The sequence below is a fragment of the Mus caroli genome, chromosome 11, assembly GCF_900094665.2.
Source record: "Mus caroli chromosome 11, CAROLI_EIJ_v1.1, whole genome shotgun sequence".
Taxonomy (NCBI): Eukaryota; Metazoa; Chordata; class Mammalia; order Rodentia; family Muridae; genus Mus; species Mus caroli.
Window position 1 is genome coordinate 80529303 of NC_034580.1, and position 17742 is coordinate 80547044.

Genomic DNA, 17742 nt, shown 5'->3' on the forward strand with positions numbered 1-17742 from the left:
CAGCTCACAACTGTATGTAACTTCTGTTCCAGGGAATCTGACTCCCTCACACATACAGGCAAAACACCAATGTACATTAAAAAAAAAAAAGTAATTAGAAAAAGTTAAGGCCCAATTATTTCAGAATGCTGTTTTAGGGGAGTGGAGAGATGGCTCAGTGGTTAAGGGCCTGCACTGCTTTTTGGTTTGGAGCACCTGACTATCATCTGGCTCACAACCACCTGTAACTCCAGTTGTAGGCGGAGCATTGGGCTTCCACACAACATCCACAGAGATACACACATAATGAAAATGAAATAAATATTTAATGAAAATCTTAAAAGGAATTGTCTTGGAAGGTATAGAAACTTGTTCAAAGGCAGGCCAGCGTAAAGACTTTCCTTGTGTTTTCATTTCCCATGCTGCTGTAAATAAGTTTCCATCACGCTTTTTGTGAAATCTCAAAGGCTGTACAGAAAATAATAAATGAACACGTTAACTTTAAGTTGACTCCTTCAAAAGAATATGGTGCTAAGAAACTATTAAGTTGATCACTCGAGAACTTATTTCAATTTCGTGGAAATCAGTCTAAAAGCAAGCATTTTGTTGTTGGGACTGTCAACTTCTGTGAACGGAGGGAAATAACCTGCGTCTTTAGGGCATGGTGTTGTATGCTCCTTTTCCAAACGGTAACTTAGATTCTGCAGTAATAGCTGTATTCAAGACTAGTCCGAAAATGTATTAACGACGCTGAAAAAGAGGAAGAAATACGCAAAAATACTTTTTAAAAAAGTGCTGTAAAGGGTTAGGAATTAAACTCGCCGACTGGTCTCTGACCTAACGTTATCGCGGAAAACAGGGCTGCGCAACTGGCGGTGGAAAATTCCAAGTCTTCTTAAGTAAACCTGACTGCTTCCCTTAACTCCCAGCCGGACTAGTCCCACCTAAGCCAGTGCTACGCTGGTCCAGCGCACGGACCAACGACTTTGCAGGGCATTTTCGCGCCATTTCACTTGAAGTAAGTGGAAGGTCAAGTCTACCCTGACCTCTGCAAATTTTCCACAATCGCGAGAGGCAAAGCTGGCTCTGCAAAAGGATCAAAGGGGAGAAGCCAGAAGTCTCACGTTAGGGATTTAAGGGGAAAAAAAAGGTGACAGGTTGAGGCTTCAGCCGCTTAGTAACAGCGGAAAACCCCCAGGGTACAGAAGCCCTAGGCTGGAGAAAACAAACCCGGCCAGAAGCGCGCTCACCGGAGCGGCGGGCCGAGCGAGAGCAGCAGTTGCAGAGAGATGCGGGGGTGGGAGGAGGGCGGGGGCGAGTTTGCTCTTCTCGACTCCTGATTGGTCTGTCTCAGCGAGCCGAGTGACGTCAGCAGGCGAAGGGGGGGAAAAAGAACGTCTGATTTGTTTGGTGGGCGCGGGCGGGCGGGGAGCGAGTTCAGTGCGCAGGCGCAGCTGCTCGGCTCCTCTCGCCCGCGACTCGACCGGCCCAGCTCTCGCGGACAAGTCCCGACATCACGCGCCCCCCCCCGCCGCGGGGACCGCCTCCTCCTCACTCTCGGCTTCGTCGAAGATAAACAATAGTTGGCCGGCGAGCGGCGAGTGTGTCTCCCGCCTCGGAATTCGGCGGGCTGCGTGGGAACGGCGGGATCCCGGGCAGCCAGCCATGGCGGGGTTGTACTCGCTGGGAGTGAGCGTCTTCTCGGACCAGGGCGGGAGGAAGTACATGGAGGACGTAACTCAGATCGTGGTGGAGCCCGAGCCGGCTGCGGAGGACAAGCCGGCGCCGGTACCGCGGCGGGCGCTCGGGTTGCCGGCGACCCCCACTCTCGCCGGCGTCGGGCCATCGGGAAAAGGCCCGGCGGCGGCCCGCGACCCTGCCCCGGACGCCGTGGCCTCGCTACCCGCTGGCCGCTGCTGTCGCCGCCGCTCTTCGGTGGCCTTCTTTGCAGTGTGCGACGGGCACGGCGGGCGGGAGGCGGCACAGTTTGCCCGGGAGCACTTGTGGGGTTTCATCAAGAAGCAGAAAGGCTTCACCTCGTCCGAGCCCGCCAAGGTGTGCGCTGCCATCCGCAAAGGTTTCCTCGCCTGTCACCTCGCCATGTGGAAGAAACTGGGTAAGTTCCCCGCCCGCCTCTTTTTTTTCTTTTCTCCCCTTACCCCCCTGGGCTTTTTATAGCATCAGCACCGCGTGGGCCTCCCCGGTACCAAGAGCGCTATCCATCAAGCGACGCTGTCCAACAAGGGATGCGAGTGAAGACTGTCATGGTTGGAGTTCTAGGCACACCGAGTGGCCTCGGAAACGCTAGGATGGCTTGTCTCCCAGCAACCGCTCCTTGCATTATCTCCTCCCTCCTACGATCAGGGGGCAACAGTCCCCTCTCCCTTCACTAATTCACTTTGGTAGCAGCACGCTCAGAAGTGTTTGAATGCCGGCGCCAGATTGTAACTGAGGGATACATTTAAGAAACGTTTCTACGCAGGCCAGGTGAAGGAAGCAGGAGGTGGCAAGAATTGGAGCGTTCCCCTAGCATCTGTCATAATTTTATTCTTGTTGGGCTTGTCCCTCCCTCTTGGTTGCCTCCTACCGGTGGTGTCACTTCTTCAGATTGACCCGAATGGCTCTATGTAAGTCAATTTAGAAGGGCTTAACATAGGCAACTTACTTTTGTGATAGTGTTTTGGGGTAATCCCTTGAATTGTTTATGAGAGAGGTGTGCAACGTGTTAAATATTAAATTGGCTCCATGTTAGGGGCATGTGTTAACTTCTTGGTGTGTGTGTGTGTGTGTGTCAGATACTTAGAATTGCATTCAGTTTTCCAAAAGTTCATAGTGAAAAGCACTTGTGTAACTACTCATCAAAGTAGATTTTGGTAACAGGTATCTTAGTTCCTAAAAGTTAAGTGTGATTGTCGCCCATCTAAATTTTGAATCTCTGCGAGACAGACAATACTTCTGTAGATAACAGAAATGCCCGAGGGTTATATGGCTGCTTATTTTGCCCTGGGTATATGGTGCATATCTTTGTTACAGAAAAGAATTTATGCTCCTGCCACTAAAAACCCTTTGTTTATAGTGGTGTAAGAAAGTCACTCTATTTTCATTAAAGAGACAGAGACTCAGTGCTGTTACAGATTTGTAAAATACACAGTATTTTTAGAAAGGCATTGTCATACAGTATAGGCTAGCTGGTTTCAAATCTGTTTTCCATCTGTTGGGCCTTTTGCCAAGTATTTGATTGACTTGAAGACCAGCCACTGAGGGTTTTGGAGGCAGGTCCCAGCAAATCCCTTGGGCCCCTATCATGGATTTATTTTGTTTTCGTGTGGGCAGAGTAGAGCTGAAAGCATTGTAGTTTGCTCTAGAAATGCACTATATTATTGGCTGGAGAGGAAGGAAAAGTGGATAGGGAGACAAAGAGGATTAAGGTTAGACACAAAGACCTATTACAGAGTTCATTTATTTTGCAGTACACTTGGGGCATATGAATTTCCCATATGCTTTAAAAATCAAAAGCCTTTAATATTTGAACTTTAACTAGGTGTGGTGGTACATGCCTTTAATACTAGTCCTTGAGAGGCCAAGGTAGGCGGATATCTCTGAGTTTGAGGCCAGCCTGGTCTATTCTACAGAGAGAGTTTCAGGACAGCCATGCCTAGTAAAGAGACCCTTTCTTTAAACGGAAAAAAAAAGAATAAAAAAAAAAAGATTGACACTTCATATTGGAGAATGGTAGCTAATGCTGGTCATCCTAGCACTTGGGTGGCAGGCCAGGAGGATCGGTGCAAGTTTAGGGCCAGGACAGCAAGACTATCACAAAGGGAAGCAGCAACTTGAACTTTATATTTGGTTTATTTTAATCTGACTTGTGCTGGTGTTGAATTGAACTCAGGGTCTCTCACATAAGCACAAGCCCTACCTCTGTGATGCCTGAGCGTCCCTTTAATAAAGCAGGGGTCACGCTGTTAATTGTAAATGTGTTTTTATACATGCACATACTTCAAAAGCTTCCAAAGACATTTTGTATTTTTAAATTATGTGTGGATGTATGCATGTGAGTGCACATGCCTGAAAAAAAAAGTCAGAGACATGAGCTCTCCTGAGGGCTAAGGTTACAATACAGGTGGTTGTGGGATGTGGGCTGTGGCGTCTGGGGAATGAGCTCTCGGGCACTTGGGTATTTTAGAAGAAGAAACCATGCTCTAACCCTGTGTGCCACCTCTCCAGCCCTACATACAAATACTTTTTGAGTCATGCTTTTTTTTTTTACTGGGTGAAACCTTAAATGAACTCCATATTCAAAACTTAGATTTAAAAGAATTAAAGTATTTTGAGAACCATGATATAGGAAATACAAATTAAAAAAATTACAGTTCTTAATTTTTGTTCAGCTCTTGGTTTTCTACCAATTAAACAGAGTTAGTGTTTGCAGCCTGTCATCCATCCTCAGGCCAAGGTCCTTTCAGTCCCTGTTCACCCTCCCTCTGCACTTGTGTTAATTAGCATTTTTTTCCTGTCATCTTTGACAAGACACCTTTTCCAAGGCACATTAAAATATTTCACTTTTGATTGGCATGGTGGCTCATGTCTTTAATACTAACCAATGGGAGGCAGAAACTGGCGAATCTCTGAGTTCAAGGCCAGTCTGGTGTACAGAGCGAGTTTCTGGTCAGTTGGGGTTTCATAATGAGACGTGTGTAAAACAAAGCAAAGCAAAGCAAAACAAAACAAGACATATATGCACATCTAGAAAACAACACACATATATTTCAGGGATTAGGGCAACTGCACAGATGGGTCAGTGGTTAAAAGCGCTTGCTACTGCTTCAGAAGACCTGGGTTCTGTTCCCAGCACCCACATAGCACCCCCAGCCATCTGAAACTTCATTTACAGTGGATTCAGCACCCTCTTCTGATCTTCCTGGGCACCAGGCACACACGATGCACAAATGTACATGCAAAGAAAACTCAAACAAATAACTAAAACATTTTTCATTTTTAGGCTTATTGCCCCCCTAAGCTAAAACTATATTGATCATATAGACTGCCAGACAGTATTTTCTTATGTGACACTACAGTTTCTTTTGAAATCGAGCATTCACGTTTCTCTGTTATACTCACTGGGTTAATATCAGTTCTTAACTTTTTTTTTTTTTTTTTTGGTTTTTCGAGAGATAGGGTTTCTCTGTGTAGCCCTGACTGTCCTGGAACTCACTCTGTAGACCAGGCTGGCCTCAAACTCAGAAATCCGCCTGCCTCTGCCTCCCAAGTGCTGGGATTAAAGGCGTGCCCCCCCCCCCCCCCCAGCAACTATTTGCTTTTTAGACAGCTATTTCTTTGTGCTGGAGATTAAACTTAGAGCCTCATTCGTTATGTATGGCTCTAGTGCTGAGCTATTACTCCAGGCTCCTGTACTGTTAAGTCACTAGTGACCCAAGAGCTACTGTTTATGTGGGCAGCATCTATCAGTGTAGATAAAAGTCCTACTTAAAAAGGTTGTTACTTCCAGTGCTCGGGATGCAGTTGGATCTTTGTCAGTTTGAGGCAGCCTGGTCTTCCTTACTAGTTCTGGGCCACTCCAGGTTACACAGTGAGAACCTGTCTAAGTAAAGTGATACTAACCAGGCCAACCACTTGTTACTTCAGCTCCGGGAGGATCCAATACCTCCAACCCTCACAGGCACCAGTACTCGTATGTACACATCCACACAGCCTAGACACATATGTACTTAGTTACGGCTAATTCAGTCTTCTTTAAAAAGTAAAAAAATAAGAACAATATCATTCCAAAGTATATATTATTTCCAAATAAGAATTCCTAATGTAAAGAATGGCATTGCACACACACACACACACACACACATATATATAATTTTTTTTTTTTGCAAATCTCTTAATGTATGGCTTAATAGAAGACATCTTAGTTCCCATCTGTTTCTGCACTTAGTTTCTTCTACTAGTTGGTTGAAGTAGATTAAAAAAAAAAAAGGGCCTTTTATATACAGGTGTAGTAGGAAAAGGAATATTGTATTAGTGTTTTCAGATCATTGAGTAGTCTGTGTCAAGTCGTTGCATTTTAAGTTCAGTTGAATTGTGGTCTGAAACCTCAGTAATGAAAGCTTTGTAGTCTTGTATTAAGATCCTAGCCCCATGAGTTTGAGGGTGTGCGTCCATGGGAGGTTTTGGAGGAAGGAAGGGAAGGGAGAGATGATGTAATTAAACTATAATCTAAAAATGAAAATAAAAAAGTTACTGAAAGAATGACTCCTCCTCCAACATGTCTTGTTTATAGCTCCTCATGAAGTGACCCCTGGAAATCATCTGTCCCATCTTCTAAAACCAAAATAAACAAAACATTCTTTCCCCTTACCAGACTTGGGGTCTTGTATATGGTAGGCAAGTCTGCTACTGGGTTCGAGGCCCAGCCTTCTCCTGGGGTTTGAATCAGTTTTTGCCTATGTGTGATTTTGACACGGTGTAATGGTACCGTGAGTTAATATCTTCTGAATATTGGTACATTTCAGCATGTGATACAAAAAATAAGTAGACTATTTTTATTGATGTCATGAGAAAAGATTTTATTGGGAAGCTGAAGGCTACTACCCTGCTAGATAGGCATTTGAGCCTTCTAAATGGCAATTAGAAATCCATCATGCTTTTCTTTGAGGACAGCACATATCAAATAACCAAGCTTTCTGTTCTCTGCTAGGATCTTATCTGCCACACAGCCCAGGAGCCTTGCTCTTCCTTTCTAAGGCTCTGGGGTGCTGGGATTTCAGGCATGAATCTCCACCACCATTGGTCTGTTCATCTTTTCTGTCTTGTTTCCTTTTTCCTCCTGAGCCATGGTTTCAAATAGTTGGGGGAGGGGGTGGTGGGTATCTCAATTTTGCTGCACATGAATTTCTGGTCCTCTTGTATTCACTTCCCAAAGTTGGGATTACAGCCCTGTGCTACCACATAAGTTTTTTGTTTTTTTTTTTCTTGGTTTTTCAAGACAGGGTTTTTCTGTGTAGCCCTGGCTGTCCCAGAACTCACTCTGTAGACCAGGCTGGCCTCGAACTCAGAATTTTGTCTGTCTCTGCTTCTCAAGTGCTGGGATTAAATGCGTGTGCCACCACGCCCGACTTTTTTTTTTTTTTTTTTAAACAAAGTAAAAAGAGATAGGGCTACAGTATGTAGCCTAGGCTACCTTTGAAATCTCTGTGCATGTGTGGACTAGAGGATAACCTTTGGTATCATTCCTCAGGTGTACTGTCTGCCCACTGTTCCTTTTTTTTTTTTTTTTAAAGACAGGGTTTCTTGCTAAGGTAAAGCTCACTAACTAGGCTAGAGCTACCATAGACCCTAGGCATCTTTTTCTGTCTCTCTAGGAATGGGATCACAAGCTCTTAGTGCACCTGACTTTTTTTTTTAATTTATTTACTTATTTTATGTATATATGAGTACAATGTAGCTGTACTGATGGTTGTGAGCCATCATGTGCTTGATGGGAATTTGAATTCAGGACCTCTTCTCATTCCAGTTGGCCCCATTGGATCCTGCTCACTCTGTTCTAAAGATTTATTTATTATATCTAAGTACACTGTAGCTGTTTCCAGATGCACCAGAAGAAGGTGTCAGATCTCATTATGGATGGTTGTGAGCCACCATGTGGTTGCTGGGATTTGAACTCAGGACCTTGGAAGAGTAGTCAGTGTTCTTAACCACTGAGCCATCTCTCTAGCCCCACACCTGACTTTTTTTTTTTTTTTGAGACAGGGTTTCACTTTGTAGACCAGGCTGGTCTCGAACTCGGAAATCTGCCTGCCTCTGCCTCCCAAGTGCTTGGACTAAAGGCGTGTGCCACCACTGCCCGGCGACTTTTCTTTTCTTCTTTTTTTTTTTTAATGAAAAGGTTTATTTATTTTCATGTTTAGGAGCACTCTATCTGTGTATGTGCCTGTATGGTAGAAGAGGACATCAGATCCCATTACAGATGGTTGTGAGCCACCATGTGGTTGCTGGGAATTGAACTCAGGACCTCTGGAAGAACAGCCAATCCCCTTACCTGCTGAGCCATCTCTCTAGCTTCCTTCTGCACCTGACTTTTTATGTAGGTCTTGCATTACTTTACCAACTGACTATCTTCCCAGTCCCTTGGTTATGACATTTTTTTTTAAAGATTTATTTATTTATTTATTTATTTACTTATTATATGTGTGTACACTGTAGCTGTCTTCAGACACTCCAGAAGAGGGCATCAGATTTTTGTTACGGATGGTTGTGAGCCACCATGTGTTGCTGGGATTTGAACTCAGGGCTTTTGGAAGATCAGTCGGTGCTCTTAACCTCCGAGCCATCTCAGCCCCCTGGTTATGAAATTTTCATACTGTTGTTTTACCTTTTCTATGCTAGGTTTACAGGTATGCCTTACCAAGTCTTCTCCTGAGCCCAGCTTATAAGGGTGTAGCTATGAAGAATACAGTGGCAACTAGCTTACTTTGAGGCTCTGCCATGACCACTGATCAGGCACTCCAAGTTTTACCAAGCATTGCTTTGTACCACCAGTGCATGAGTCAACACAGCCCAGAGGGCAGCTGAGCTCTTAGAATTATTAGGAGGAGCTGCTGGAAAGATCATGTTGGCCACTGAGAGACCAGCATGTCCTTCTGTCTGCCTCTTAGCTGAAGCTTGAGGTTTTTGGCTGCAATTGCCTTACTTGTAACTAAGACTAGGGTTGTCCATGTCGCCCTGAAGTAATGCAGCCACTCAACAGTCAGCAGAATAGTTGAATTTCTGTCCAGTACAGTGATGAAATGAGTCAGCTCCTTTATATCTTAATAAACACATGGACCCGTTGTTACTTCACTATTATGTGTGGGGTGTGGCATAGGTCAGAGGACAGACAATTGGTAGGAATGGGTTCTTGATCCTCTGTGGTATCTGAGCCCTGACGACAGTTCAGGTTGTCAGGGCTGTCGGCACCTCTGCCTGTGGAACAGGTGCACTGTGCTGGGGAGGAAAGCCGGGGAGTGTTAGCAGCGCCTTCCTAGGCTGCTAGGGACCAGACCTGTCTCCTACATATGTTCGTGTGTACACACACATGCCTGTGTACTGCACATGTGTACCTAGACATACAAAACTAGTTGTGAATTGGGACAGCAAGATGACTCAGTGGATAGCGACGCTTGCTGGGAAACCTCATTGCTTGGGTTTGATCCCTTTCTAGGAATCAAACACTTGGTGGAATGAGAGAACGGACTCCTGTAAACTGTGGCTCACATCTCCTCCTGCCCACAAAATAAATAAGCAAGCATAAAAAACAAAACTCATTAATGAAAATTTATGCAACAGAGTTATGTTAGCTTCCTAGGAATGCTCTGTCAACCAATAACTGGGTGATTTGAAACAATAGAGACTTAGGCTTTTATGGCTTTGGATGTCAAAAGTTGGAAATCAAGCAGTCATGAGAGTGGGTTCCTTGGGGAGAATCTGTTCTGCACCTGCCTCTGGTAGCTGTCAGCCATCTTTTGCTGTTTTTTGGCTTGAAGATGGATGCATCTCTGTATCTCAGCCTCTTCTTTTTCTATTCCCTTCTCTGCATTGTCTTCCCTTCTCTAAGTGCCCACTCTAATCCAGGATGATCTCTTTTTAAGGATCTTAACCTACATTCATTTGCAAAGACCCCTTTCTGGAAAAAAAAAAAAAAGCCGTTGTCACTGGTTTCCGAAGGATAACAGCCCACTAAAAATGTATTTCTATCTCCTCAGATACCTTCCCCCCAAATAGTTAATTCCAAAGGAAATAGACCTCAATGGAAAACCTGACAAATACCTCTTAAGTTATCAAATATAGCAGTGGTTTAAATTTTTTAAAGTGGATTTATTTTTTAAATAGCGTCTCACTGTGTGGCTGTGTTTGTTGGTTAATGCCTGTAATCCTAGCTCAAGGGTCACTAGAAGTTTGAGCCACTTTTGGGGTAAGGAGTGACACCTTGTTTCAAAATGCAATAAATAACAAATTACCCAATCTTAATTAAGTATTTTTATAGCAGTGGAAACCAGTTTAGGATTAATGATGTAGAAGTCCCCTGTTCGTAGGAATTAGGTACTCTGAGTAATAGCTCAGTATTCGTTCAAGAAAATAAGTCAGCTCTTTGCCAGAGCAGAAAGGAAAATGCAAAACCAAGCAACAGATCTCAGAAAGGTCAAAAACCCAGGGACTTGGCCAGATTCTAGGATAGTTTTGTTAAGGTCTTTTTGCTGTAACAGTCTATATTTATTTCAATAAAGAATATGAATCAGAAATTGCAGCCTCATTTCATTTTCTAAGAATCATTTCATTTATAATTGTGTCATTTTCCAAGGGTTTTCAAACTTTCTTTTTTCTTTTGGAGACAAGCATTCACTCTGGAGTTTGGGCTGGCCTGGACCTCACTATACATCCTAGGCTAGCCTTGAATTCACATGGTCACCTTTCTGCCTCAGACTCCCAAGTGCTGGACTACACAGTTGAGCTGCTATGCTTGGCTACCTCTCTCATATTGTTGCAATGAATAAACTTTATACAAATATATATGCTCATCTGCTCTGCTCTTTTGTGTTTTACTATCTGTGCCAGTCTTTATGATTTCTAGAGAAATTGCGATAATTGCTTCCAGTATGTTTTGTGGAGGTGAGTATTACTTTCACCACACCCCAAAGACCTATGCACAATCTATTCTCCCCATAATAGGCTTCCAAGCATGGCAAGAGCTAGGGAGGGATTTTTGGCTTGTTCTTAATCCAAGCTTTTCTCACTTGTGCTGTGAATTTGCATATGACTATTGTGCCAGAGTGTCCTTATCTGTAAGGTGGAGCTGATGACAGTACTGTCCACCTCCTAAGATTGAATGAGTATATTGGCAGCAGGTATACAATGTGTGCCCCAAGTTTTATATTTGCCACAAAGTACACATACAATTTTTGCTTATTTGTATTTTTTTTTTTTTGTGTGGTTTTTTGAGACAGGGTTTCTCTGTATAGCCCAGGCTGTCCTCGAACTCACTCTGTAGACCAGGCTTGCCTCGAACTCAGAAATCCGCCTGCCTCTGCCTCCCGAGTGTTGGGATTAAAGGCATGCACCACCATGTCCTGCTAATTTTTTCTTTATTAAAATCATTCTCTTCCCCCTTTCCTCTCTTGCTCGCTTCCTTTCATTTATCTCACATAACTCAGACCCTGCTTGAACATGAATGATTCCCTGACTCTACTTCCCAGGAGCTTAGATTACAGGTGTATGTCACCATTCCAAATTCAAAAAATTATTAATTTTTTTAGAAGACTGAGTTTTAGCTGAGCAAGATGGCTTGGGAATGTAATCCCCGAAACTCCAAAGGCTGAGACAGTAGGATTGCTATGAGTTGCATAGCCAGCCAGTGCTATATAATGAAGTCCTATCTCAAAAATTGGGGCTATAATGATGGTTCAGCAGTTAAGGGTATTCACTGCTCCTGCAAGGGACCCAGGTTTCCAGTTCTAGGGAATCCAAAGGCCCTTTTTTTCTGCCCGCACAGGCATGGGGCATATATGTAATTCACAGACATGCATGCAGACACCCACACATACATAAAAATGAAAAACCCTTAGAAAACAAATAAAAAGACACTGGAGGTGGCTCGCTTGCCTAGGATGCGTAAGATCTCGGGTTCATTCTCCAGCACCACCAAAACAAACAAATGTTTAAAAATAAATGAATAAAAACAAGCGAGGTAAGGAGTCTTACCTGGTTCAGGGTAAGACTGAAGTTCCGGTTTGCAGGGAGGTTGAGGCAAGATGATTTGGTGGTGGTTCCCAGTCTGGTTAATAAAACAACAGCAATAATAACCCCCCCCACCCCCACCCCCATGCCTCACTGCTGGGATACTCGAACTGAAGGACAGGCTTCTTTGCAAGTGCACACACTTGGTCAGCATAGCATAGTACAGCCTTGAACTCAGGGACTCTGGTGATCTTCCTGCCTTAGTCACCCATATAGGTGTGAAGCTAGTTATGTTCAATATTTATCCTGGGTCTGGTGCAGTGGTGCATAGCCCATGATCCGATTTCATTTGTTTGGATGAGGTAGAACGATTGTGTGTTCCCTGTAATCTGGAAAACAGTGAGGAACTTCACCTTACAAACAACAAAACCTTCACAAAACACTAAAAAACAAGTTTATAGGTTTGTTTGTTTGTTTTAAACATATGTAAGAGAATATTAACAAACAGGTGTAGGATTGCTTTAACTCAGTTATCAAATGCTATAAGTAGATTAGTTTAAATTCAGTACTACATCTGAGACAAATTATAACATGATAAAAGTGGCATTTCAAGTGAATTTCATTATTTTTAGTCCATTGCAGAATATCTATTTGTTCATCCAATTTGCTCATGGGGTTCTTTTTTTTTTTTTTGGTTTTTTNGAGACAGGGTTTCTCTGTGTAGCCCTGGCTGTCCTGGCATTCACTTTGTAGACCAGGCTGGCCTCGAACTCAGAAATCCGCCTGCCTCTGCCTTCCGAGTGCTGGGATTAAAGGCGTGCGCCACCACACCCGGCTCCATGGGGTTCTTTTACATTTATCTGTGTATGTATTTTGTGTACGTGTATGGATACATGTGGTACAGCAGCTTAGGAAGTTCAGAGGGCACTGGTAGTCCAGGGTTATCTAAGAAGGTAGGGTGGGAAAGCCATGAGGAGCAAGACCTCCTCCATGGTCTCTGCCATCAGTTCTTACCTGCCCTGGCTTTGATGATAGAATATAATGTGGAAATGTAAGATGAAATAAGCCCTCTCTTGGGGCTGGAGAGATGGCTCAGAGGTTGAGAGCACTGACTGCTCTTCCAAAGGTTCTGAGGTCAATTCCCAGCAACCACATGGTGGCTCACAACCATCCGTAATGAGATCTGATGCCCTCTTCTGGTGTGCAGACAGAACACTGTACACAATAAATAAATAAATCATTTTTTTAAAGCCCTTTCTTTTCTCCCAATGCTTGTTTTGGTCATGGTGGTTTTTTGTTGTTGTTTTTGTTTTTGTTTTTCCCTTGAGACAGTTTCTCTGTATGTCATCCTGGCTGTCCTGGAACTCACTCTGTAGACTAGGCTGGCCTTGCACTCAGAAATCTGCCTGCCTCTGCCTCCCAAGTGCTAGGATTATAGGCGTGCGCCACCGCTGGTCATGGTGTTTTATCATAGCAACAGAAACCCTACCTCAGCCAAATCGATTCTAAACCTTCTTCTCCTTCCCTCCTTTCCCCTCCCTCCAGTTCAAGATTTTTTTCTTAAATTTTTTGCTGTTCAAACTCAAGTGTTAACATGCTAATTCAAGATAGGTTGCTTTTTATATTCTGATAACTGTTCTAATGTGGAGAAGTAAAATATAAAATGTTTTCTTCCTCATTACAGCAGAATGGCCAAAGACTATGACAGGTCTTCCCAGCACGTCCGGGACAACTGCCAGTGTGGTTATAATACGGGGCATGAAGATGTATGTAGCTCATGTAGGTGACTCTGGGGTGGTCCTTGGAATTCAGGATGACCCAAAGGATGATTTTGTGAGAGCTGTGGAGGTGACACAAGATCACAAGCCAGAACTTCCCAAGGAAAGAGAAAGAATCGAAGGACTTGGCGGCAGGTGATCATTTGTTTTGTCTGTCTGATTTAGGTTCTGTGTAGCTAACTGTGTCTACTCTGTCTTTGTACATCTCCCCCCTACTCCCTTTTCATTGAGGCAAGGTTTAGTTGTGTAGGCCAGCCTGGTCTGTAACTCACTGTGTAGCCTAGGCTGGTCTTCAGCTTGTTATCCTCTGCTGTAGTTTCCACAGGTCTGGGATTATACATGAATCCTTCCTCTTGCCTTCCACTCTCTTTTTGAGATAGAATCTTATATAGCTGAGCCTGACACCTGGAACTCTGATCTTCCTGCCTCTTCCTCCCAAGTGCTTTGCTGGGATTACATGCATGGGCAACTATACTTGTTCTGTTTTCCTTTTTAAAGCAGTTAATCTTCTAGTATTATGAGTTTTTATTTGCTTGTTATAAAAATATCATATTTACATTATTATTTTGAATTGCTTTATTGATGAAAATGGCTCTAAATGAGAAGTAATATCTCAAGTAACAATAGGTAAAATTTTATTGAAAGCCTTTCAAATAAATACTGACGTAAGACCTTCAGAATCTGGATGGAGCAGAACAGTTAGACTATGCCATGTGCCTGGCATGTTCTTACAGTTTATCATAATCCTAAATATTTAGAAAAGCATTCTCATTTTTAAGTCTCTTGGGACATGTATGTATGTATGTATGTATGTATGTGTCTACAGTGAGAGAAAATTCTTCATTGACAGAACTGGTATGCTTTGGCATTTTTGCAGAACTAGCAGTGTTTAGTAGGTGACAGCTAGTCTCTCATATCTTCTGTCTTTAGACTGTCATGGAATGTTACCTTTGGTTGCAATAGCTGGTTATACACACATTTTAATGTAATTGTTTGTTTATTTATTTATTTATTTATTTATTTATTTATTTATTTTGAGACAAAGTGTGGGCCAGCCTCAAACTCATAGAGGTCCTCCTACTTGTACTGGGACAAAGTATGTGCCACCAAGCCCCTCCCTCTCTCTTTCTTTGTGGTAGATTGTGTGTGTTACTTGGGATTGAACTGAGAGTCTAATGCATGCTAAGCAAGCACCTCCTGCTGACTTGGATTCCCAGTTCCCCATAATCTATCTATCTATCTATCTATCTATCTATCTATCTATCTATCTATCAGTCAATCATATGTAAATATACTGTAGCTGTTTTCAGATGCACCAGAAGAGGGTGTCAGATCTCATTATGGATGGTTGTGAGCCACCATGTGGTTGCTGGGATTTGAACTCAGCACCTTCAAAAGAGCAGTCAGTGAGCCATCTCTCCAGCCTGCTTATTATTATTTTTTTGTTTTTGTTTTTTTTTTGTTTTTTGTTTTTCGAGACAGGGTTTCTCTGTAGTTGTGGCTGTCCTGGAACTCACTCTGTAGCCCAGGCTGGCCTCGAACTCAGAAATCCGCCTGCCTCTGCCTCCCGAGTGCTGGGATTAAAGGCGTGCGCCACCACGCCCGGCTCTGCTGATTATTTTTTGAGACAGGGTCTCACTATGTAGCTCTGGCTGTAGACCAGGTTGGCTCCGATCTTACAGAGATTGTATGTGAATGCTTCCTGATTGGGCCTCCATACCTGGCCCTCACAATCTTTTAAATTGAGGCATTATTTTCTTTTTCGACATTTCTGGAGATAAGACCCAGTCCTTGCATGTGTAGGCAATCTCTGCCATTTAATTGTGCCACTGGTCTCTTCCTGTACATGTTTAATATTGGAAGGCCTTTTGCTTTTTCATTATATTCTTAAGATTTTTTTTCTTGAGTAGTTTCTTATCTTTTTAACTTGAATTTTTAAAGTTATTTTATTTGATTTTTTTCTTTTTTCTTTGATTTTTAATCTCATTAAAAAGAAAGAGTTTATAGTTTTTGCCTTTTCACTTAAAAATACCATCTGGACAGTTGGACACATGCCTTTTGCCATTTGGGAGCAGGTGTATTTTTGCAAAAATTGAGCCATTTTATGATAAGTTATTTCCTGTCTTCCCTCAGACCCAGCCTAGGCTGTTGGCCAGCACTCTTGTTTTTGTAGCCTTCTGTTGATGCGCAGTCAGCTCTCTGCATGGCAGGCTGTTCCTCTCCATTTGCCTTTTAATACAGAACAACAACAGAGTGTGCAGGAAAAGTAGTGTCTTGTAACATTGCTTTGGTTTTAGACTTCTTTTCTTAAGTAAACAGTACCATTATTTGTCTTGTTTCTCAGACACACAAAGACCATAATATCCTTGCCAATAAAATATCAGGGGACCTCTCAGTACATTTGTATTGGGGACAGCTACTGGAATTGCTCTGTGCTGAGGCTCACCTGTCATGTTAGTTGTTTAGAGAGAACACTTGGGCTTTAAGGTGGTTGGAAGACAGAATGCTGGCATTCATCCTCTATGCGTTTCTCCTGTGTGACGATGTTCTTGTGAATGGCCAGTTGACTTCATTCTACCCACTGAGCTTCAGCTTTGAAGAAAAGTAAGAAAGCAACCGCCATTTGTCTTCCACCTCTCCTTGGTGTTAGTACTGAAAGATGAACTTATTCTCCAAAAGGAAGGTGAACAAGGGACTTTGTGCAATTCTGCTCTATATTGACATTTTTGGATACTCTGTTTTAATGTGTTTCAACTCAACTGTCACCGTATCAGTGATAACCACTGGCCACATGTGACTGCTTAAGTTTAATTAAGCCATAGAACCAGTTTCCTAGCCCTGTGTTAATGGAGGACAGGGCAGATTGACCATTTCCTACAGCTGCTCGGCTCTCCTGGTGTGGCCTTTGTTCTTATTGCTTTCTCGCTTTAGGTGACCTTGTCTGCGTATTCTCTCCCTGTCAGTCTTGTCTGGGAGTGTGTGTGCCCGGCTACGTGTGGAGGTCAAAGGACAACTAGGCCATTGCCCCTGCCTTCTCCCGTGTAACACAGGGTTTCTTTGCTGTTTTCCTGCTGAATTCTCCGCGCTAGATGACCAGAAAGCTTCCAAGGATTCTCCCTTCTCTGTCTTCTATCTCCCTGGAGGAGGAGTGCTGGCATTACAGATGTCCCTGCATTTATGTCTGGCTTTACATAAGTCCTGGAGATCTGAGTTCAGGTTGACAGGTTTGCATCGTCAAGTGCTTCAGTGTGTCCAGCCGTCACTACTATCCTGTCCTCGGGATAGGTTCTTTTTTTTTTTCTTTTATTCTGTAGTACTGGATATTGAACCTAAGGGCTCATGTATGCTAGCCAAGTGTTCTACAACTGAGCTGTATCCCTAATCTAGTTTTCCAGGCTGTGAAGCCAGTTAATGTTCATTTTGTTTAGGGAGATAGAGTCCTGCTGCTCACATACAGTAAACTAATAAGAAGGTGACACATGTAGCAGTTTGTCAGATTTCTTATGAATAGTGAGACTATCTGGCAAATCTGTATGTTGGGCAAGAGGCAAATCTGGTGGATGCCATGCCCAAGGCTCAGTGTTCAGTTCTCAGCAATGGGGACTGGAAAGGCTTCATATCATCTGGTTTGCATATCTTCTGTCTACGTCTAATTTTTTTTATTACATTTATTTATTTGTGTGTTTAGGCATGCATAAAGGTCAGAGAACACCTTGCAGAACCAGCCTTTTCCTTCTAATATGTGGGCCCAGTGGATTGAGCTTAAGTCTTCAGGCTTGGTGGCAAGCAGAATATCTTGCTGCTCCCTTTGGTTAGAGTTGGAGATGGGGTTCTCATTATGTTGTCCAGGTGACCTGAAATTTCATGATCCTCCCACCCAGGCTTCTTAGTAGGTGTGATTACAGGCACCTATGTCACCACACCTCGGGAACTGGTTTGTTCACCTGGTGTTTGAGATGTCTCTTTCTTTGGCCTGGCCTTGCTGCCTTGTGTAGGCTGAGCTCCAGGGACCCTTGTGCCTGCCTCCTCAGCCTGCATTCATCTTAGCATGCACCAGCAGCCCCAGCATACCTAAAGATCCCCTGTTTTCAGGGCAGGCACTGTACAGACTCAGCCATCTCTCTAGCACCTCTATTGACATTAAAAAAAAAATACCAGAGAAGCAGCTGTGTGTGTGTGTGTGTGTGTGTGTGTATGTGTGTGTGTGTGTGTGTATGTGTGTGTATGTGTGTGTGTATGTGTGTGTGTGTATGTGTGTGTGTGT

The 17742-nt window shown here is 43.3% G+C and overlaps 1 protein-coding gene across 1 annotated transcript in view; it reads left to right on the forward strand.

The window, feature by feature from the left end:
• The first annotated feature begins 1406 nt into the window (after positions 1-1406).
• The window catches only part of Ppm1d (protein phosphatase, Mg2+/Mn2+ dependent 1D), a 32585-nt gene continuing 16249 nt past the window's right edge, over positions 1407-17742 (forward strand). Inside the window, exons 1-2 of the mRNA XM_021178199.1 lie at positions 1407-2095; positions 13385-13613. Coding sequence (XP_021033858.1) covers positions 1645-2095; positions 13385-13613 — 680 coding nt within the window. The 5' untranslated portion in view covers positions 1407-1644. The remainder of the gene's footprint in view (positions 2096-13384; positions 13614-17742) is intronic.